General features: G+C 46.3%; 1 protein-coding gene across 1 annotated transcript in view; it reads left to right on the top strand.

The window, feature by feature from the left end:
• Positions 1-22,958, top strand: part of LOC120991009 (deoxycytidylate deaminase-like) — a 93,618-nt gene that overhangs the window by 33,310 nt on the left and 37,350 nt on the right. The window contains exon 3 of the mRNA XM_040419899.1: positions 20,954-21,065. Within this exon, the coding sequence (XP_040275833.1) occupies positions 20,954-21,065 (112 nt within the window). The remainder of the gene's footprint in view (positions 1-20,953; positions 21,066-22,958) is intronic.

Below are 22,958 nucleotides of genomic sequence, written 5' to 3'. Positions count from 1 at the left end.
CGAGAACAAAAAGCTTTCCAGAATTTATAAATAAACCTGGTACCCCGATCCGAAACAATATCGGAAGGGACCTCGTGAAGCTTCACAATTTTACTGATAAAAACCTGAGCCAGGGTCTTAGCATTGGCAACGTGGGTAAGGCAATGAAATGCACCATTTTACTGAACCTGTCTACAACTACCAGGATAACAGTTTTACCCGCAGATACAGGTAGGTCAGTGATAAAATCCGGTGACAGTTGTGTCCATGGTCTGTTGGGAATGACCAGTGGCAACAGGGACCCCGCCGGACAAGTATGAGAGACTTTAGTGCGTGCACAGGTTGTACAGATGGACACAAAATCAACTACATCCTGATGCAACTTCGGCCACCAAAAACGAGGAGACAATAGCTCCGAGGTTGCTCTACTACCCGGGTGCCCAGCGAGTGCAGAGTTATGATGTTCTCTTAATATTTCAAGGCGTAAATTTAAAGGCACAAACAACTTTCCTGGGGGGCAGGAGACCGGGGCGTCCCCCTGAGCCTCCAACACCCTCCCCTTCAGGTCTGAGTGTAAAGCAGAGAAAACCACCCCCTTTTGTAAAATCGGCACTGGATCATTAACATCACCCCCTCCAGGAAAACTTCGGGATTATGCATCAGCTTTGGTATTTTTTGCCCCCGGACGATAGGTGATAAAATTAAACCTGGTAAAAAACTAAGACCACCTAGCTTGTCTAGGGGTTAGAATATTTAGAAAACTCAACTCTTCCCGATCAGTATGGACACTCCGCGTGCTTTATTCGTGTACGTCACATGGTAAGACTGTCCCACCCAAGGACGACGGAGAGAGCGCACCCTACGGTCCAGCAAATGCATCTACTGCAACACAAGTATATCTGGAGCATAATACTTGAGATAATTGAACACCAGAGACCTTATGATTTTACAATTCATCCCTCTCACATTCCACGATATTATCTTAAAGGGATTCTGTCATCAGGTTTGGGGCTATAGAGATACGGACATGCACGGCTAGATCGACGATAGCATGTCTGCAATATATGTGTCCTATAGGGCTGTGTGGTTTTAATTTCTTTAAAAAAAGGATTTTATAGATATGCAAATGAGTGTTGAATGTGTCCAAGGGGCTGCACTAACCTTACTTGTGCCCAGCCGTGCCCAGCCACGCCCGCCTGTGAAGGAGCCCAGCACCGCCTATGTCTCCTCCTTTCATCAACGATAGATTGCCATAATCTCGCGATGCGCGAGCTCGCGCATGCGCAGTGCCGGTAAGGTGTTCCTTCCCCGTGCTGGCATCAGCCTCAGGGAAAGAACTGAGCATACGCGAGCTCGCGCATCGCGAGATTACGGCTATCTATCGTTGATGAAAGGAGGAGACATAGGCGGTGCTGGGCTCCTTCACAGGCGGGCGTGGCTGGGCACGGCTGGGCACAAGTAAGGTTAGTGCAGCCCCTTGGACACATTCAACACTCATTTGCATATCTATAAAATCCTTTTTTAAAGAAATTAAAACCACACAGCCCTATAGGACACATATATTGCGGACATGCTAGCGGCGATCTAGCCGTGCATGTCTGTATCTCTATAGCCCCAAACCTGATGACAGAATCCCTTTAAGTACCACCATTTTGAGGACAAGAATCTATGGGTCACATGATGCTCACTCGTGGCGTCATAAAACCATACATACCACCATTCATGAACAAAATAATCAACATTAACCTCTCCCCAAGTCCCACCCTGCCCACATATCCCCAACTTGTCTGAGCCTCAAATCCCAAACTAGAAAGTGAGAGAAAATAGGTAGGTAGATAACCTTACCCCCAACCTGTATCTGACTTAAACTCGTCAGCTATTAACTATCACTTATTCCACCCCCTACCCCTTCTTGGTGACAGGATGTGGTCTGTTGCCACTAGTATAGAACTTAACCAAACAGGTGGTTTCCCACTCTTAAATTCTCCTCTGTTACTGCAGTGCATATAACCCGGTCTTAGATAACTTTGCTCCAGGGAGCAGGTTAACCGGGCAATCAAATGAACGATGGGGTGGTAACTCTTGACACCCCTTCTCAGAGAAAACGTCTTCAAAATCGGACACAAATGTTGGTAAGGTTGTAATGGAGGTGGCTGAGCAACTGCTACTTAAGCAATTGTCCCTACAATGCTCACTCCACTCCAATATCTCCCTGGCCTGCCAATCAACAACAGGATTGTGCGCTACCAACCAGGGAAGACCTAAGACCATAGGAGTAGGAAGACCTTCCAGGACATAGCAAGAAATAAATTCATTATGGAGGGTCCCCACCCGAAGATGTATGTTATGTACAATGTGTGTCAGGTTCCCCTGAGTAAGAGGAGCAGAGTCGATAGCAAATATGGGAATAGATCTATGTAAGGGTCAATTCACACGTCCGCAATTTCGTTCTGCATTCTGCGGAACGGAATTGCAGACCCATTCATTTCTATGGGGCAGCACCATGTGCTGCCCGGATCCGGAATTGCGGATCCGTACTTCCGGGTCCGCAATTCCGATCCCGAAAAAAATAGAACATGTCCTATTCTTTGTCCAATTGCGGACAAGAAAAGGCATTTTCTATGAGAATGCGGAATGCACATCGGAATGCACATCGCCGATGTTCGTGTTTTGCGGATCCACGGATCCGTGGATCCGCAAAGCACACACGGATGTGTGAATGGACCAACGGACTAAAAGAAAAACCCAGAGTCCTAGGCGAATTGGGCATCCACCAAATTGACCCCCGCCCCACTGTCTAAGAAAACAAAAATCGTCTCAGTTTTATTACCTGAAACTACCATAGCTGGCAAAACAAACTGAGAAGTTCGTATGGAGGAAATGTATACACCCAGGTTGTCATCCTCCGCACAACCTGGGGTCAGTAGTTTTCCGATGGTTGTTTTAATTTTAGGTACAGATAGACAAGCACCAATGAAATGACCCTTCCGCCCACAGAAAAAAACAAACCCCACATTTACGGCGAGCCCCAGGAGGATCAACCTGACGAGTGGCTCCCCCTAGTTGCATAGGTTCGTATAAGTCAGAACAAACTGACTCCTGCTTGAAAAAAGTTTCTGCATGACAAGAACTCCTCAGCCTATCCCTAAGACATCTATCAATTCTTATGGATAGCAACATAGTGGCCTCAAGGGAAATAGGGGTCTCATACAGCGCAAGTGCATCTTTTATTTTTTCTGACAACACCTGGCAAAACTGGCATTCCACTTAGTATCCGTGGCCCACCTACGGAACTCGGAACAATAAACCTCCGCTGACCGATCTCCCTGCTGAAGCTGCTGTAATCTCGACTCAGCTAGGGAGACTCTGTCAGGTAGCGACCTGGTGTTCCCCTCGGAAAAGTCTATCCTCACCATCAAGGGTACTGTGAAGATCGAGGGGTTCACTTAGACAATGCCCTTAGAGGAGGTAGGACATGTGGCACAGTGGGTTCACACCCTCCGGAACGTGACAATTATTATTTTTTTATCATTATAACAGTTTGTAAAGAAAAAAAACACATCTGACAACCCTTTTAGCATAATAAAAATGGTTGTTACTGCTGATTAGGCACCTCTGAATAAGTTGGTACCACCGTGTTGGCGCTAGGAGGACTTTCGGTCTGACAGTTTTTTAATGTTGGGTGCAATTAGTCAGCCTCAGTCACTATATCATAATGTCCCTTGTATCCATTGTTGTATGTTACATTATTTTGATGATTATAGCATTAACGAGGTTTTCCTCTGGATAGGTCATCAGTATCCGATGGGTGGGGGTCCAACACTCAGAACCCCGATCAGCTGTTTGAGGAGGCACTCACACCACTGTAAATTCTATTCTGGCTGTGCTGCGATTCACTTCAGTGGACCTGAGCTGTGCCTAGACCAATGAATGTGACATCACATGGCCTAGGCTATCACTAGGCCAAACTATGTGTAATACTGCCGCCGATTACCTTATGAATGAGCAAACGCTCATTGAATGGGCAATCCAGATTTTTAAAGGGGTTGCTCACCTCAGACATTGGGGGCATATCGCTAGGATATAGTCAAACGCTGGTACGGCTATTTCCATCAGCCCAATATAAGTGATGGCCATGCTGGTGCCGTGCATTTTCTATTCGTTTTAAAGGGACTGCTGAAAATAGCTGAGCGCGTTGCTCGGCTATTTTCAGTACTCTTAGGCTAAGTTCACACGAACGTGTGTGATCCGTGGCCGTATTGCGGCCCGCAAATCGCGGGCCGCAATACACGGCCACAGTTCCGTGTGCATTCCGCATCACGGATGCGGACCCATTCACTTCAATGGGTCCGCAAATCCGGAATCGCGGCACGGCCGCACGGGACGGGACCCCTCGGAAGCACTACGGAGAGAACATGTCCTATCTTTTAGCGGAACGGGCGGATTAAAGTGAATGGGTCCGCGATCCGATGCGGCTGACCTACGGCCGGCGATCGTGCATTGTGGCCCGCTATTTGCAGGCCGCAGCACAGGCACGGCTGCACATGCTCCCTCCTTACTTTGCCGGCTCCAATCTAAAGATAGGTGTGGGTCCCATATGTGGGACCCCCACCTATCAGACATTGGGGGTGTAACATCCTGAAGTATGTAACTAAACTTCTGTTCCCCTGCTTCATAATGTTAATGTAAATGTGTATTACCAGCTAGTGTAATATAACTGTGCATTACCAACAAATGTATATTTTTTATGCCTGTTTTGTATATATGCTGTAATTCCCAATGTACACCAGCAGGTGGCAGCAGTATGCAGCAGGCCAGAGTTAGCTTCTAGCCTGGAACAGACCATTCCAGTCTAGTCTCCCCTACATGAGCAGAAGTGGGATGTCCCATGCCATGCTTTATGAGGAGGAGAAGGAAGTTAGTCAGAGTGTGAGCCACCCCCCTGCTGGGGTAGGCTATGCTAGTAGGAGCTCCCAGAAACAGGGACCCCAACCAAGGATCCAAGCCTCTGCTGAGGCCCAAGATCAACCTTCCCAGCCTGAGTCCCTTACCTCAGCTGGTGGACCAAAGAAAGCAGCCTCTCACAGAACTATCAGATCTCCAGGAAGCCACCACCATACCCTGCGAGCAGTCCTGTAAGTAAAGATCCAAAGATAAAGAGAAGATAAATACCGCTAGTCAGACCCAAACTAAGCAGACTAAAGACAGAGCAGAAGATAGATACCTGCCAGTTTCTCTAGGCATAATGATCAGATGCAGAATACATATAAATTCCTGCCACATATGGCCAAAACCTGCTGGGACCCTAGACTATTGCTGTAACTTGTATGGATCAAAGCTGCATATCATAACACCAAGTAAAGACAAGTTGGACCCTATTATCTGTGTGGAATTCCATCATTCCTCCATTACTCCTATTAACAGCACTCATTTTGTTGCATGTGAGCCAGGATACAGGAGTCCAGCCGTACCACAGGTAGGAGACACCATTGACACTACCATATCTGCTATACAGAGACAATATCCCCCTCTGGCATTCCTCACCTGGTACGTGAGCTATCACATCTTAAAGGGCCCTGCTACAGTACCTGCGCAAGCTGCAACTGGCGTCACAAACTTATACACATATAAACTGACCCACTGCATAGCATTCCCACTGACCCAGTGTCCTGCTCATTGCAGGGGCATATCCTAGCCTACAAAATTCCATCTTTTGCATTGCAGCCATGGTAGCGTGCACCTGAACTCCCTTTATGCATAGTTTGGAGGTGCTGGTCTAGCTCTCTTTGCATTATACATTTGTGGCTTCTCCTCTTTAGACTGTGCACTCTCACTCATCAGCCTAATGCTTTTAATCAGAGTATAATATCGCTGGATTCTACATTACCCTGAATTTTGTAGGCCCAAAGCCCAAGAGAGGCAAGAATGTTAATGTAGGTCCCATCTGTTAGAAGCCACCTTGTCTCTGGTAGATGGGCCCGACATATTCTTGATCAAAAATATGTGCAAAGAGCTTCTAGTTTTCATACAGTAAGTATAGCAGTGGTGCAGTCCTCAATTATTCATGTTTTCAATGTTTGCATGTGTCGTTGTGCATAAAGCAGTGTGCTACTATCCAAAGGCTAAGTCTCGGACAACACTTTAATGCATGAAAGCCTCACGCAGTTGCAGACCCTACCTATGCTGACTGTACCCTTGAAATAATAAAGTCCTCTGACGTCAAACCAAATGACATTGTACATGGCATACTGATTTTAAATTGTACGTTTTATAGAACCATGGAAAATTCACCTCAAATTCCCGAGAGATGAAAATGTCCATGTCGCACAGAGCAATCAAGCCATAAACGTCTCATTTTTTTCTACTTCTGGCTGCTCGCTTCTGTGATTTCTGAGACAATGAAGGAAGATCACTCTGGGTATGCTGGCTATATAAAGGGTAACACTGCGGTGTGGTGCTGAGAGTCAAATGCGGATCACCAAGGGAATGGGCCTAAAAGATGATGAAAGGGAGGACGCTAGGAACAAAGTGCTGCTGTTATCCCATTTGAAAATAATTTCATGCGACAGAAACCTTTGTTGCCAGCGCTTACACGTGATGTGAAATTGCTTCCTAGGGTTTGTATAATCTTCTGAGATATACCATGTGGTTATAATGGCTAATAAAGGCAGAAGTGAAGGTTTTTAAACAATAACACATGGAGGGCATTTACTACCAAGATAATGACTTCCACTGAGCTCCGAGCCAGAATCACATGCAACACAACAGAATTCCCAAGGTGACTTTTCATCTTGTCGCCTACACATGAAGGAACCAGTAAACTGAAGGGAAAATAGCAAAGACAAAATAGTTTTCCTACTTATGGGGCCTGACATTAGGAGCAATTATTTGCACTTTTTACAGGGGTAATTCTGTTAACTCTTGGATTGGTGGATTTCATTTTGCAAAAAGTGATACTCTGAAAAGTTCCACCACATTTTTCCGGTTTAGAATATATGAATGCATTTTGAGAGTAACATTTAAGCCTTGTGGCAGTATGGTGTTGTAGTACCCCATACCTGGGGTTCCTACAAATAGTTTATCATGATGTTGTGTATTTTACTGTTTGTTCCTGGTCATCACTACCAGCAAGGAAGGAATGGCAAAGGTTGTCAAGAACCACATGTCCCTCCCCTCTTCGAAGCCAGGGACAGATTGGCCATAAACACTACAGGGAAACTTCCCGCTGTGCAGATGCCCAGAAGGCCACCTGAGACCTACTCACGGCTGCCAGCCAGGTAAATAATGATCTGACACTCCCAGAATTAATTAACTTGACTGGGAGCGTCAAGTACCTATGGACCAGGCCAGCAGCTACAGGTGCCCTACTGACTCCGGAATTCAGCAATATTGACATCCTAAAGCAACTGGAGTAGGAGAACAGAACATGGCAGCTTCTGTGGAGATATTTTGTGATGCACTGTAGTCTTTGGTTCTGCTGGGGCAGCATTTTGTGGCGCAATATGCTATTGCTGGCCCCATCTACTTGTGTTGGCTCTGCCTTCTGTCAATTGAGACTCGCCTACAACATGGGGACACTTTTAATTTCCAGGGCCACTTTAAGTTCCCAATCAATCCTTGTTTGTAGGGATGGGCTGGTCCTGCTTCCTGTCAAGAGAGGGAGTTGCTGAGAAGCCACAGAGAGGAGAAGAAGCAACTTGCTGGGCTCCTGTTACAGATTTCTCCAGAGAGAACTACTCCAAATTGTCCTCAAGTAAAGCCTTGAGATTCCAGACTGCTACATCCATATCTAAAGACCCTGCTGTAAAGTGAGGGACTACAGCCAAGCCACCCATCACTAAACAACCAGTAGGCTATTATCACCTAAGTGCTGAATTTCCACCAACCTCCCTCCAAATCCTTGCTGGTGCCAGATAGAAATAGCACTAAAGCCTGCTGCTACTGTTTGTATTTCCAGTTCTACATTGCACTTAGTAAAAAACTTTGTTACGTTTAACTGTGGCCCCATTTTTCAGTACTATAATTCCACTGCACTGAAACCCAGGGAGCAACGGCCTGAGGGAGTACACCATGACACAACACTTCATCAGTCCACTACCACTCCTATCCTCTACTCTACTATTATTAACTACTATTAATTTGCAGCACTATGGTCATAGATTCAATTCCAAAGGGAACACCTGCCTGGAGTCTGCATGTTCTCACCATGTTTGCATAATGTCCTTGCATACTCCAAAAACATAATGATGGGTTATGTGGCTTTCAAGGAAATAGTCTATCTGAGTTAGGAAAATCTGATTTTGAAGTACTGAAGTCAATTGTGACAGTTTCTGAACTGTGCTGTGGAATATGGCGGTGCTATATAGGCAGCAGGGCATAAATATAGTTATAAATATGAAACTGGCTGACCTGTTACACGTGCGCTTGGCAGCTGAAGACATCTGTGTTGGTCCCATATTCATATGTGCCCACATTGCTGAGAAAAATGAAGTTTTTATATATGCAAATGACCCTCTAGGAGCAACGAGGGTGTTGCTATTACTCCTGGAGGCTCAGCTCTCTCTGCAACTTCCACGCCCTCTTCACTTTGCTAGACAGGGTCAGGCAATGTAAATGTAATCACCAAAGTGCAGAGCCTCTAGGTGTAACAACATGCATATGAACATGGGACCAACACAGATGCCTTCAGCTGCCAAGTGCACATGTAACAGGTTAGTCAGTTTCATAGGGACAAATTTGCTGACAGATGCCCTTTAACCTTTTAGGGACCCTGCCATTTTATACCTTAAAGAGGACCTTTCACTTGTAAAAACAATATGAACTAAGTATGCTGACATAGAGCGGCGCCCGGGGATCTCACTGCACTTACTATTTTCCCCGGGCGCAGCTCCGTTCTCCCGTTATGCCCTCTGGTACCTTTGATCTGTAAGTTATAGTAGGCGGTGTCTTCCCTTGGCCTGTGGGCATCTCCTTCTCCTAGGCTGTAGCGCTGGCCAATCGCAGCGCACAGCTCACAGCCTGGATGAAAAAAACCTCCCAGGCTGTGAGCTGTGCGCTGCGATTGGCCAGCGCTGCAGCCTAGGAGAAGGAGACGCCCACAGGACAAGGGAAGACACCGCCTACTATAACTTACAGAGCAAAGATACCGGAGGGCATAACGGGAGAACGGAGCGGCGCCAGGGATAATAGTAAGTGCAGTGAGATCCCCGGGGCGCCGCTCTATATGTCAGCATACTTAGTTCACATTGTTTTTACAAGTGAAAGGTCCTTTTTAACCGCCTCCGGACCGCCTAACACAGGATCGCGTTCCGGAGGCGGCAGCTGCAGGCAGAGTCACGCATATACGCGTCATCTCGCGAGACGCGAGATTTCGCTCAAAGCCGGCCCGCGCATGCGCATCGCGGGCCGGCAAAAGTTCAAGGAGTATTTTGTCAGCCACCTGCCAGCCAATGATCGTTGCTGGCAGGTTGCTGATTTTTAAAAAATCGAATCACAAGCCATCTAACACCTTATATTTATAAATATAAGGTGTTAAATGGCTTGTCTAATCCTCTGCTGGTCCTTTTGGTCGGTTGGTTCCAGCAGAGGAGCAGACATCACAGTGAGTACCCACCAACACCACACCAGATCACCCCCCATCACCCCAATTAACCCCTTGATCACCCCTGTCAATCACTAGTGAAAGGGAAAAAAGTGATCAGTGTAAACTGTCACTTTTTTTTCCACTAGTATTGACTGTTAGGTTTTAGGATAGTTTAGGTCCCTTGGTTAGGTAGTTAGCGTCAGTTAGCGGCCAGCCCACCGCACCGCAGTCACTTATTCGCTGATTATCGTATCGCTAATCAGCATTTGTACTTTTATAGTATCTGTAAGTGATCAAAACTGATCACAGTCAGATCTATAATTGTATTAGTGTCACCTTAGTTCACCCTCCACCCAAAACGCAGTGTTTGCCCGATCAGGCTATTCGGTCGCCCACACGTGCGTTCATCCACGCCCGCCCCGCCGCAGTGACAAAAAAAAACACTTTTTTGATCACTGCACAATCACTTTACAAGCGCTGCGGCGATAAAAAAATCAGTTTTGATATTTTTTATCAATCGCAGCGGCCTCCAGTACTTCGCTAGCCTCCCATTTGTAAGACAGGCTTGCTTTTTTTCCTGGGTAGTCTCAGGGAATACCCCTAAATTTAGTAGTCCAAATGTCAAACAGGGGGTATTCTTCTGAAGAGGCCTACAGGTTTCTGACCCAGTCGGATGAGGAATGGGAACCCTCATCTGACGAATCTAGCGGGTCAGAATATGAACCTGTAGAAAGCAGTGGCAGTCTGACCCAAAGTTCGGACGAGGAGGTTGAGGTCCCTGATAGCACCAGGAGTACCCGGCCCCTTGTTGCTAGACCACAGGTTGCGCAGGATCCGCTTCAAGAGCAGCAGAGTGGGGCTGGCGCTGTCGGATCACGTGGTGAGGCATACACCAGCTGCGCAGCCCTCCCTGGACCTAGTACCAGCACTGCAGTACAACATGGTGAAGTGGTGAGCACCAGAAGGGCAGTTGAAGCTGGTACGGTGGCACGTGCAATAGTTACCCCGTCGCAGCCACCGCACAGACAGGCCCGTAGAGCCCCTAGAGTCCCTGAGGTGCTGGCAAACCCTGATTGGCAGTCCCCAACTTCAGCCGCACCTGTAGTTCCCCCTTTCAGCGCCCAGTCTGGAGTTCGGGTTGAGACAGCTCAGATCGCTTCGGCACTGGGATTTTTTGAGCTGTTCTTGACTGCGGAGCTCTTGGACTTAGTCTTGGCAGAAACAAATCGGTATGCCACTCAATTTATATCCGCCAACCCGGGAAGCTATTATGCCCAGCCTTTCCGGTGGAAACCAGTCCAAGTTTCCGAATTAAAAAAAATTCTGGGCCTTCTCCTCAACATGGGTCTAACCAAAAAGCATGAATTGCGGTCATTTTGGTCCACGAACCCGATTCATCACATGCCCATGTTCTCTGCTGCCATGTCTAGGGCACGATTCCCAGATGCCACCCAGCTTTTGACCGGCTCCACAAAATTCGGCCCCTCATAGACCACTTCAACAACAAATTAGCAGATTTGTATACCCCTGAGCAAAACATCTGCGTAGACGAGTCCCTTATACATTTTACCGGGCGCCTTGGCTTCAAACAATACATCCCAAGCAAGCGCGCCCGGTATGGGGTCAAATTGTATAAGCTCTGTGAAAGGGCCACAGGCTATACCCACAAATTTCGGATCTATGAGGGAAAAGATCAGACCCTGGAGCCCTGGAACCTGGGGAGCAGTGGGAAGACAATCTGGGACTTGGTGTCACCCTTATTTGGCAAGGGGTACCATCTTTATGTGGACAATTTTTACACAAGTGTGCCCCTCTTCAGGCATTTGTTCCTAGAACAGATTGGCTGCTGTGGCACCGTGTGACCTAGTCGCCTGGGCTTCCCCCAATGGCTCGTTACCACCCGTCTTGCAAGGGGGGAGAGGGCTGCCTTGTGTAACGAAGAACTGCTCGCGGTGAGATGGAGAGACAAGCGTGACGTTTACATGCTCTCCTCCATTCACGCAGACACGACAATACAAATTGAACGGGCAACCAGTGTTATTGAAAAGTCCCTCTCAGTCCATGACTATAATGCGCTCATGGGAGGGGTGGACTTCAATGACCAGATGTTGGCTCCCTATTTAGTTTCCTGACGCACCAGACGCTGGTATAAGAAGGTGTCTGTATATTTGATTCAATTGGCGATGTACAATAGTTTTGCTCTCTACAGTAAGGCTGGGAGAACGGGATCCTTCCTCAAATTTCAGGAAGAGATCATCGCGAACCTCCTGTATCCAGGAGGTTCCGTGGCCCCAACCACCAGTGTAGTGAGCCGTCTACACGAGCGACATTTCCCCAATGTCGTTGCTGGTACCTCAACCCAACCGTCACCCTGAAAAAGATGTTGTGTCTGTAGCAGGAGTGGAATAAGGCGTGACACCCGCTATTTCTGTCCTGACTGTCCTGACCACCCTGCCCTATGCTTAGGGGAGTGTTTCCGGAAGTACCACACACAGGTACACTTAGCATAGGGATTGCATCTCACAGGACAGGCACACAGGGCTATTAGGGCCCTTACACTCACAGCTGCTGCAAACCTCTCCTTTCACCTGGGATAAAGTGCATAATGTACTTCGCCACATCTTTGGGCGATTTGCGCTTTGCACATTGTCCCATGGGGAAGGAGAGGTTTGCCCTATAAAGGTAAAAACAAAAAACAAAAAAAACCACCGGTAAGCAAAAAAGTTAACGTTCAGTTCAAAAAGTTAAATAAAGTTTATATGTTCCGTTCAAATGTTATTATAAAGTTAATAAAATTATTGCGTTGCGGCCTGGTTTTTTCTTTTTTTTTTTTTACCTTCCAGGTGGACCAACCGATCGACTAGCTGCAGCACTGATGTGCATTCTGACAGAAGCATTGCGCTGCTGTCAGATTACACAAAAGTCAGTGTATGCGGCGCTGCAAGACGAGATTTCTCCTCTGCAGTAAAAGATACGTTTGCCGAGGCATATGAGCTGAGGGGGCGGCAGTGTTCATATACTTTGACAAACACTTTGTATAGAAAAAAAATAAAATCCCGGCAATCGATTGATGTGAATGGAGAAATCGGGTTTGCCAGGGCATACGAGCTAAGTGGGTATGGATGTTGGGCGGAGCTCCTATGTCCTGGCAGACGCCTTTCCCCTCCTTTTTTTTTTTGGCGAATGAAGAAATCTGTGCCGTTCATTTTTTCTTTCAGCCCAGAGGCGGAACGGAAAAAAAAAAAATCTCATTACCCGTATGCTCAATATAAGGAGAATAGCAGAAACTCCTAATGCTGGCCATACATGTAATGATTGCGGAGACCCTCAAATGCCAGGGCAGTACAAACACCCCACAAATGACCCCATTTTGGAAAGAAGACACCCCAAGGTATTCACTGAGGGGCATATTGAGTCCATGAAAGATTGAAATTTTTGTCCCAAGTTAGCGGAAAGGGAGACTTTGTGAGAAAAAACAAAAAAAAATCAATTTCCGCTAACTTGTGGCAAAAAAAAAATATTTCTATGAACTCGCCATGCCCCTCATTGAATACCTTGGGGTGTCTTCTTTCCAAAATGGGGTCAAATGTGGGGTATTTATACTGCCCTGGCATTTTAGGGGCCCTAAAGCGTGAGAAGAAGTCTGGGATCCAAATGTCTAAAAATGCCCTCCTAAAAGGAATGTGGGCCCCTTTGCGCATCTAGGCTGCAAAAAAGTGTCACAAATCTGGTATCGCCGTACTCAGGAGAAGTTGGGGAATGTGTTTTGGGGTGTCATTTTACATATACCCATGCTGGGTGAGAGAAATATCTCGGCAAAAGACAACTTTTCCAATTTTTTTATACAAAGTTGGCATTTGACCAAGATATTTATCTCACCCAGCATGGGTATATGTAAAATGACACCCCAAAACACATTGCCCAACTTCTCCTGAGTACGGAGATACCACATGTGTGACACTTTTTTGCAGCCTAGGTGGGCAAAGGGGCCCCCATTCCAAAGAGCACCTTTAGGATTTCACAGGTCATTTTTTACACATTTTGATTTCAAACTACTTACCACACATTAGGGCCCCTAAAATGCCAGGGTAGTATAACTACCCCACAAGTGACCCCATTTTGGAAAGAAGACACCCCAGGTATTTTTTGTCACAAGTTAGCGGAAAATGATTTTTTTTTTTTTTCTTACAAAGTCTCAATTCCACTAACTTGTGACAAAAAATAAAAACTTCCATGAACTCACTATGCCCATCACGAAATACCTTGGGGTGTCTTCTTTCCAAAATGGGGTCACTTGTGGGGTAGTTATACTGCCCTGGCATTCTAGGGGCCCTAATGTATGGTAAGTAGTTTGAAATCAAAATGTGTAAAAAATGACCTGTGAAATCCTTTGGAATGTGGGCCCCTTTGCCCACTTAGGCTGCAGAAAAGTGTCACACATGTGGTATCTCTGTACTCAGGAGAAGTTGGGCAATGTGTTTTGTCATTTTACATATACCCATGCTGGGTAAGATAAATATCTTGGTCAAATGCCAACTTTGTATAAAAAAAATGGGAAAAGTTGTCTTTTGCCGAGATATTTCACTCACCCAGCATGGGTATATGTAAAATGACACCCCAAAACACATTGGCCAACTTCTCCTGAGTACGGCGATACCAGATGTGTGACACTTTTTTGCAGCCTAGGTGGGCAAAGGGGCCCACATTCCAAAGAGCACCTTTAGGATTTCACAGGTCATTTTTTACACATTTTGATTTAAAACTACTTAACACACATTAGGGCCCCTAGAATGCCAGGGCAGTATAACTACCCCACAAGTGACCCCATTTTGGAAAGAAGACACCACAAGGTATTCGCTGATGGGCATAGTGAGTTCATGGAAGTTTTTATTTTTTGTCACAAGTTAGTGAAATATGAGACTTTGTAAGAAAAAAAAAATCAAAAAAAAAATAATCATTTTCCACTAACTTGTGACAAAAAATAAAAAATTCTAGGAACTCGCCATGCCCCTCATGGAATACATTGGGCTGTCTTCTTTCCAAAATGGGGTCACTTGTGGGGTAGTTATACTGCCCTGGCATTCTAGGGGCCCAAATGTGTGGTAAGGAGTTTGAAATCAAATTCTGTAAAAAATGACCAGTGAAATCCGAAAGGTGCTCTTTGGAATGTGGGCCCCTTTGCCCACCTAGGCTGCAAAAAAGTGCCACACATGTGGTATCTCCGTATTCAGGAGAAGTTGGGGAATGTGTTTTGGGGTGTCATTTTACATATACCCATGCTGGGTGAGAGAAATATCTTGGGAAAAGACAACTTTTCCCATTTTTTTATACAAAGTTGGCATTTGACCAAGATATTTATCTCAGCCAGCATGGGTATATGTAAAATGACACCCCAAAACACATTCCCCAACTTCTCCTGAATACGGAGATACCACATGTGTGACACTTTTTTGCAGCCTAGGTAGGCAAAGGGGCCCATATTCCAAAGAGCACCTTTCGGATTTCACTGGTCATTTTTTACAGAATTTGATTTCAAACTCCTTACCACACATTTGGGCCCCTAGAATGCCAGGGCAGTATAACTACCCCACAAGTGACCCCATTTTGGAAAGAAGACACCCCAAGGTATTTGCTGATGGGCATAGTGAGTTCATGGAAGTTTTTATTTTTTGTCACAAGTTAGTGGAATATGAGACTTTGTAATAAAAAAAATCAAAAAAAAAATCATCATTTTCCACTAACTTGTGACAAAAAATAAAAAATTCTATGAACTCGCTATGCCCAACAGCGAATACCTTGGGGTGTCTTCTTTCCAAAATGGGGTCACTTGTGGGGTAGTTATACTGCCCTGGCATTCTAGGGGCCCAAATGTGTGGTAAGTAGGTAAATGACCTGTGAAATCCGAAAGGTGCTCTTTGGAATGTGGGCCCCTTTGCCCACCTAGGCTGCAAAAAAGTGTCACACATGTGGTATCTCCGTATTCAGGAGAAGTTGGGCAATGTGTTTTGGGGTGTCATTTTACATATACCCATGCTGGGTGAGAGAAATATCTTGGCAAAAGACAACTTTTCCCATTTTTTTTATACAAAGTTGGCATTTGACCAAGATATTTATCTCACCCAGCATGGGTATATGTAAAATGACACCCCAAAACACATTCCCCAACTTCTCCTGAATACGGAGATATCACATGTGTGACACTTTTTCGCAGCCTAGGTGGGCAAAGGTGCCCAAATTCCTTTTAGGAGGGCATTTTTAGACATTTGGATACCAGACTTCTTCTCACGCTTTGGGGTTGCTAAAATGCCAGGGCAGTATAAATACCCCACATGTGACCCCATTTTGGAAAGAAGACACCCCAAGGTATTCAATGAGGGGCATGGCGAGTTCATAAAAAAAAAAAAAAATTGGCACAAGTTAGCGGAAATTGATTTTTTTTTTATTTTTTTCTCTCACAAAGTCTCCCTTTCCGCTAACTTGGGACAAAAATTTCAATCTTTCATGGACTCAATATGCCCCTCAGCGAATACCTTGGGGTGTCTTCTTTCCAAAATGGTGTTATTTGTGGGGTGTTTGTACTGCCCTGGCATTTGAGGGTCTCCGCAATCATTACATGTATGCCCAGCATTAGGAGTTTCTGCTATTCTCCTTATATTGAGCATACAGGTAATGAGATTTTTTTTTTCCGTTCAGCCTCTGGGCTGAAAGAAAAAAATGAACGGCACAGATTTCTTCATTCGCATCGATCAATGTGGATGAAAAAATCTCTGCCAAAAAAAGAAAAAGGAGGGGAAAGGCGTCTGCCAGGACATAGGAGCTCCGCCCAACATCCATACCCACTTAGCTCGTATGCCCTGGCAAACCAGATTTCTCCATTCACATCAATCGATGTGGATGAATAAATCATTGCCGGGATTTTTTTTTTTATATATACAAAGTGTTTGCCAAAGTATATGAACACCGCCACCTCCTCAGCTCATATGCCTCGGCAAACGTATCTTTTACTGCAGAGGAGAAATCTCGTCTCGCAGCGCCGCATACACCGACTTGCGTGTAATCTGACAGCAGCGCAATGCTTCTGTCCGAATGCACATCAGTGCTGCAGCTAGTCAATCGGTTGGTCCACCTGGAAGGTAAAAAAAACAAAACAAAAAAGAAAAAACCAGGCCGCAACGCAATAAATTTATTAACTTTTGAACAGAACATATAAACTTTTTTTTACTTTTTTAACTGAACGTTAACTTTTTTACTTACCGGTATTTTTTTTTTTGTTTAGTTTTTTTTACCTTTATAGAACAAACCTCTCCTTCCCCATGGGACAATGTGCAAAGCGCAAATCGCCCAAAGATGTGGCGAAGTACGTTATGCACTTTATCCCAGGTGAAAGGAGAGGTTTGCAGCAGCTGTGAGTAAAAGGGCCCTAATAGCCCTGTGTGCCTGTCCTGTGAGATGCAATCCCTATGCTAAGTGTACCTGTGTGTGGTACTTCCGGAAACACTCTCCATAGCATAGGGCAGGGTGGTCAGGACAGTCAGGACAGAAATAGCGGGTGTCACGCCTTATTCCACTCCTGCTACAGACACAACATCTTTTTCGGGGTGACGGTTGGGTTGAGGTACCAGGAACGACACTGGGGAAATGTCGCTCGTGTAGACGGCTAACTACACTGGTGGATGGGGCCACGGAACCTCCTGAATAAAGGAGGTTCTCGATGATCTCTTCCTGAAATTTGAGGAAGGATCGTGTTCTCCCAGCCTTACTGTAGAGAACAAAACTATTATACAGCGCCAATTGAATTAAATATACAGACACCTTCTTATACCAGCGTCTGGTTCTGCGGGAAACTAAATACGGAGACAACATCTGGTCATTGAAGTCCACCCCTCCCATGAGCGCATTATAGTCGTGGACACAGAGGGGCTTTTCAATGACACGGGTTGCTCGCTCAATTTGTATTGTCGTGTCTGCGTGAATGGAGGAGAGCATGTAAACGTCACGCTTGTCTCTCCATTTCACCGCGAGCAGTTCTTCGTTACACAAGGAAGCCCTCTCCCCCCTTGCAAGACGGGTGGTTACAAGCCGTTGGGGGAAGCCCACGCGACTAGTTCGCGCGGTGCCACAGGCGCAAATCCGTTCTAGAAACAAATGCCTAAAGAGGGCCACACTTGTGTAGAAATTGTCCACATAAAGATGGTACCCCTTGCCGAATAAGGGTGACACCAAGTCCCAGACTGTCTTCCCACTGCTCCCCAGGTAGTCAGGGCAACCGACCGGCTCCAGGGTCTGATCTTTTCCCTCATAGATCCGAAATTTGTGGGTATAGCCTGTGGCCCTTTCACAGAGCTTATACAATTTGACCCCATACCGGGCACGCTTGCCTGGGATGTATTGTTTAAAGCCAAGGCGCCCGGTAAAATGTATTAGGGACTCGTCTACGCAGATGTTTTGCTCGGGGGTATACAAATCTGCAAATTTCTGGTTGAAGTGGTCTATGAGGGGCCGAATTTTGTGGAGCCGGTCAAAAGCTGGGTGGCCTCTGGGACGGGAGGTGGTGTTGTCGCTAAAATGCAGGAAACGGAGGATGGCCTCAAATCGTGCCCTGGACATAGCAGCAGAGAACATGGGCATGTGATAAATCGGGTTCGTGGACCAATATGACCGCAATTCATGCTTTTTAGTTAGACCCATGTTGAGGAGAAGGCCCAAAAAAAATTTAATTTCGGAAACTTGGACTGGTTTCCACCGGAAAGGCTGGGCATAAAAGCTTCCCGGGTTGGCGGATATAAATTGTGTGGCATACCGGTTTGTCTCTGCCACGACTAAGTCCAAGAGCTCCGCAGTCAAGAACAGCTCAAAAAATCCCAGGGCTGAACCGATTTGAGCCGTCTCAACCCGAACTCCAGACTGGGCGGTGAAAGGGGGAACTAATGGTGCGGCTGAAGTTGGTGACTGCCAATCAGGGTTTGCCAGCACCTCAGGGATTCTAGGGGCTCTACGGGCCTGTCTGTGCGGTGGCTGCGACGGGGTAACTACTGCACGTGCCACCGTACCAGCTTCAACTGCCCTTCTGGTGCTCGCCACGTCACCATGTTGTACGGCAGTGCTGGTACTAGGTACAGGGAGGGCTGCGCTGCTGGTGTATGCCTCACCACGTGATCCGGCAGCGACAGCCCCACTCTGCTGCTCTTGAAGCGGATCCTGCACAACCTGTGGTCTAGCGACACGGGGCCGGGTACGCCTCGTGCTGTCAGGGACCTCAACCTCCTCGTCCGAACTTTGGGTCAGAGAGCCACTGCTTTCTACAGGTTCATATTCTGACCCGCTAGATTCGTCAGATGAGGGTTCCCATTCCTCATCCGACTGGGTCAGAATCCTGTAGGCCTCTTCAGAAGAATACCCCCTGTTTGACATTTTGGACTACTAAATTTAGGGGTATTCCCTGAGACTACCCAAGAAAAAAAGCAAGCCTGTCTTACAAAGGGGAGGCTAGCGAAGTACCGGAGGCCGCTGCGGTTGATGAAAAATATCAAAACGGATTTTTTTATCGCCGCAGTGCGTGTATAATGAATGTGCAGTGATCAAAAAAATATATATTTTTTGTCACTGCGGTGGGGCGGGCGTGGGTGAACGCACGTGTGGGCGACCGATCAGGCCTGATCGGGCAAACACTGCGTTTTGGGTGGAGGGCGAGCTAAGGTGACACTAATACAATTATAGATCTGACCGTGATCAGTTTTGATCACTTACAGATACTATAAAAGTACAAATGCTGATTAGCGATACGCTAAACAGCGAATAAGTGACTGCGTTGCGGTGGGCTGGGCGCTAACTCACACTAAACTACCTAACCAAGGGGCCTAAACTATCCCTAAAACCTAACAGTCAATACCAGTGAAAAAAAAAAGTGACAGTTTACACTGATCACTTTTTTTCCTTTCACTAGTGATTGACAGGGGCGATCAAAGGGGTGATCAAAGGGTTAATTGGGGTGCAGGGGGGTGATCTGGGGCTACAGTGAAGTGTTTGGTGATACTCACAGTTCAGTCTGCTCCTCTGCTGGATTCAACCGACGAAAAGGACCAGCAGAGGAGCAGAGAAGCCATATAACAGATCATATTTACTAATATGATCTGTTATATGGCTTGTGATTGGATTTTTTGAAAATCGCCAGCCTGCCAGCCAATGATCGTTGCTGGCAGGCTGGTGACGAACTTGTTCTTTAACTTTTGCCGGCCCGCGATGCGCATGTGCGGGCCGGCTTTGAGCGAAATCTCGCATCTCGCGAGATGACGCGTATATGCGTGACTGTGCGCAGCGCTGCCACCTCCGGAACGCGAATCTGCGTTAGGCGGTCCGGAGGTGGTTAAAGGGGCAGCCCAAGATTTTTAAAATGTAAGGAGATCAGAGGACTGTAGGAAATAAGAATAAAACAATGCATGCCGCCCCTCAGGTGCACGCTGGTCACTAGGCAGCCACTGGTGTGTACAAGAGCAGCGGCGTGATGGGACAATTAGAAGTTGTGTGTGGTGTTTTTTTTTTTTTTTTTTTCCTGTTATGGCGTTAACCGTGTAGGAGAGATTATTTATTTTTATATTTTTTTTCGGGTGTTGCGATATGTAATATGTTTATTGTTTATATATTTTATATGTAAAATTGGGAAAGGGGGTGATTTATACTTTATTTATTTTTACTTTTTTATTTAATAACTATTTCCCCCCTTAGGGGCTAGAACCTGGGATCTTTTCATCCCTCGTCCTATTCACCCTAATAGCTCTATCAGGGTGAATAGGACCTCACACTCTCCCTGCTGCCCTGCAGGGAGCGTACCATGGCAGCCAGGGCTTCGGTAGCGTCCTGGCTGCCATGGTAACCGATCAGAGACCCTGTGGCCACTGCCACCAATGATTTAACATGGGGGGGGGGGCAGAATATATAGCAGAAAACGTTTCATGATGTGTCTGATAGTGTAGACCGCACACATCCCATACTTCTCATCTCTACGGCACTGAGATTAGTGTCTATGATGATTCACATTCAGTGCTCCTAATAGTCATCACTCGTGGCTCTGAGCGTGCCGGCCCATATTTTCCTCCTGCTGAGAAGATCATTAAATCCTGGCCTCCTAGCATCATCTAGTAATGCGCATGCTGGGGTCAATCATTTTTTTTTTTTTATGTATGCACTATCTCTTTTAAGCATGTTTTACCCAGAATTCCTCCCTGCATAGTTTATGCTAATAGGTTCATTAGTGTTCTTTACCATAATGACTGGGAGTGTCATGGGAGTTAAAGGCTGACCGTGAAATAATTGCCAGGTATCAATATTTACATTGTTTACCATGCTGATTTTTAAGGTTCATTGTACTCTATCCATTTGCATTTTTCTTTCTAGGCAAGCAGTTGATGCGACGTGTAAAAAGCGGGAGGATTACTTAGAAGGGCGTGAATATTTTATGACGGTTGCCTTTTTATCAGCACAGAGAAGTAAAGATCCAAGTTCTCAGGTAAATACATTGCACTGACTATTCTCACGTAACATGGCGAATTCCTTTCCCCTTGTCGCTTAGTTAATAGCGCTGCATAGAGGGGAGCACGTGCAGTGCTTGTAAAAGTTTTTAGTCTTCTTTGGAAAGTGAAAAGTGTTTTCTAAATGAATATTGTATTTTTCATCTTATTGATTGGCTTGTAACGAAACTTCAAAGTTTTGGGCTGGTTGCTTGCAGGATAAGAGGGTGTCTTTCCTCCTGTATATCTGGATTCCTATGAAGCCGAGGAGGGAAGGGATGGTTAATGTCTTAGTGGCCTCATGCAGATAAGAACCGTTGAGGCAAACTGGTGGGCGCATAGGGATCTTCTGGTGGCCGACTGGGTATTTCTAGCTGCTGCATGGAAAATGTGCGGTAGTATTAGGCTACTTTCACACTTGCGTTTGGGGTTCCGCTTGTGAGATCCGTTTAAGGGCTCTCACAAGCGGCCCTGAACGGATCCGTTTATCCCCAATGCATTCTGAATGGATAAGGATCCGTTCAGAATGCATCAGTTTGGCTCTGTTCCGCCACCATTCCGCTCTGGAGGCGGACACCAAAACGCAGCTTGCAGCGTTTTGGTGTCCGCCTGGCTGTGTGGAGCCAAACGGATCCGTCCTGACTTACAATGCAAGACAATGGGGACGGATCAGTTTGACGTTGACACGATATGGTACAATTGCAAACGGATCCGTCCCCCATTGACTTTCAATGTAAAGTCAGGAGTCCCTATTAATATACCATCGGATCGGAGTTTTCTCCAATCCCATGGTATATTTTAACTTGAAGCGTCCCCATCACCATGGGAACGCCTCTGTTAGAATATACTGTCAGATCGGAGTTTTCACGATCTAACTCAAAGCCGATGGTATATTCTAACACAGAGATGTTCCCATAGTGATGGGGATGCTTCAAGTTAGAATATACTAAGAACTGTGTACATAACTGCCCCCTGCTGCCTGGCAGCACCCTATCTCTTACAGGGGACTGTGATCCGCACAATTAACCCCTCAGGTGCCGCACGAAGTCCCAGTTTAATCGCTGGGGCTTCGATCGGTTACCATGGCAGCCAGGACGCTACTGCAGTCCTGGCTGCCATGGTTACTTAGCTTATACTTACCTGCGCTGTCTGTGGCCGGCCAGCGCTCAGCCTACTGGTAAGTGACAGGTCTGTGCGGCGCATCGCACAGGGGTTAACTGTGCGGATGACAGCCCCCTGTAAGAGATCGGGTGCTGCCAGGCAGCAGGGGGCAGTTATGTACACAGTTCTTAGTATATTCTAACTTGAAGCTTCCCCATCACCATGGGAACGCCTCTGTGTTAGAATATACTGTCGGATCTGAGTTTTCACGATTGTGAAAACTCAGATCTGAAAAAGCTGTTATGCAGATGGATCTGTTCTGAACGGATGCAAGCGTTTGCATTATAGGTGCGGATCCGTCTGTGCAGATACCAGACGGATCCGCACCTAACGCAGGTGTGAAAGTAGCCTTACTTGTCAGCCATCAGATAAATCGCCACCAGGGGGCATATTAAGCTATTTGTTGTTCAGGCTCATAGAGGGAAGGCCTCAGTACGTAGGTTTCTCTCCATCTCATGAAGATGCAAAAATTTCAACTTTAGTTTGCCGAAGACTGCTGACCCTGGGTGTAGGCAGTGTATACTTCGACAGTCTAAGTCTATCACAATCGGGCTATATGATAAGTTTTGTGCATGGCTAGACACTCTTGTCTAACTCCAGCTACTGCTGGCTGTGCTTTTTGGGAGCATTTTGTGACAAAATTTTCCTGTGAAATTGGCTTATCCTGGCCCACGCACCTTTTCACTACATTTCATTAGGTGCAGTGGATTCTTTTTGGCTTCATAAATATG

This window comes from Bufo bufo, chromosome 2 (assembly GCF_905171765.1).
Source record: "Bufo bufo chromosome 2, aBufBuf1.1, whole genome shotgun sequence".
In the NCBI taxonomy this organism is placed as follows: domain Eukaryota; kingdom Metazoa; phylum Chordata; class Amphibia; order Anura; family Bufonidae; genus Bufo; species Bufo bufo.
Note: the sequence above shows the minus strand (reverse complement) of the source record. Positions and strands in the feature narration are given on the sequence as shown.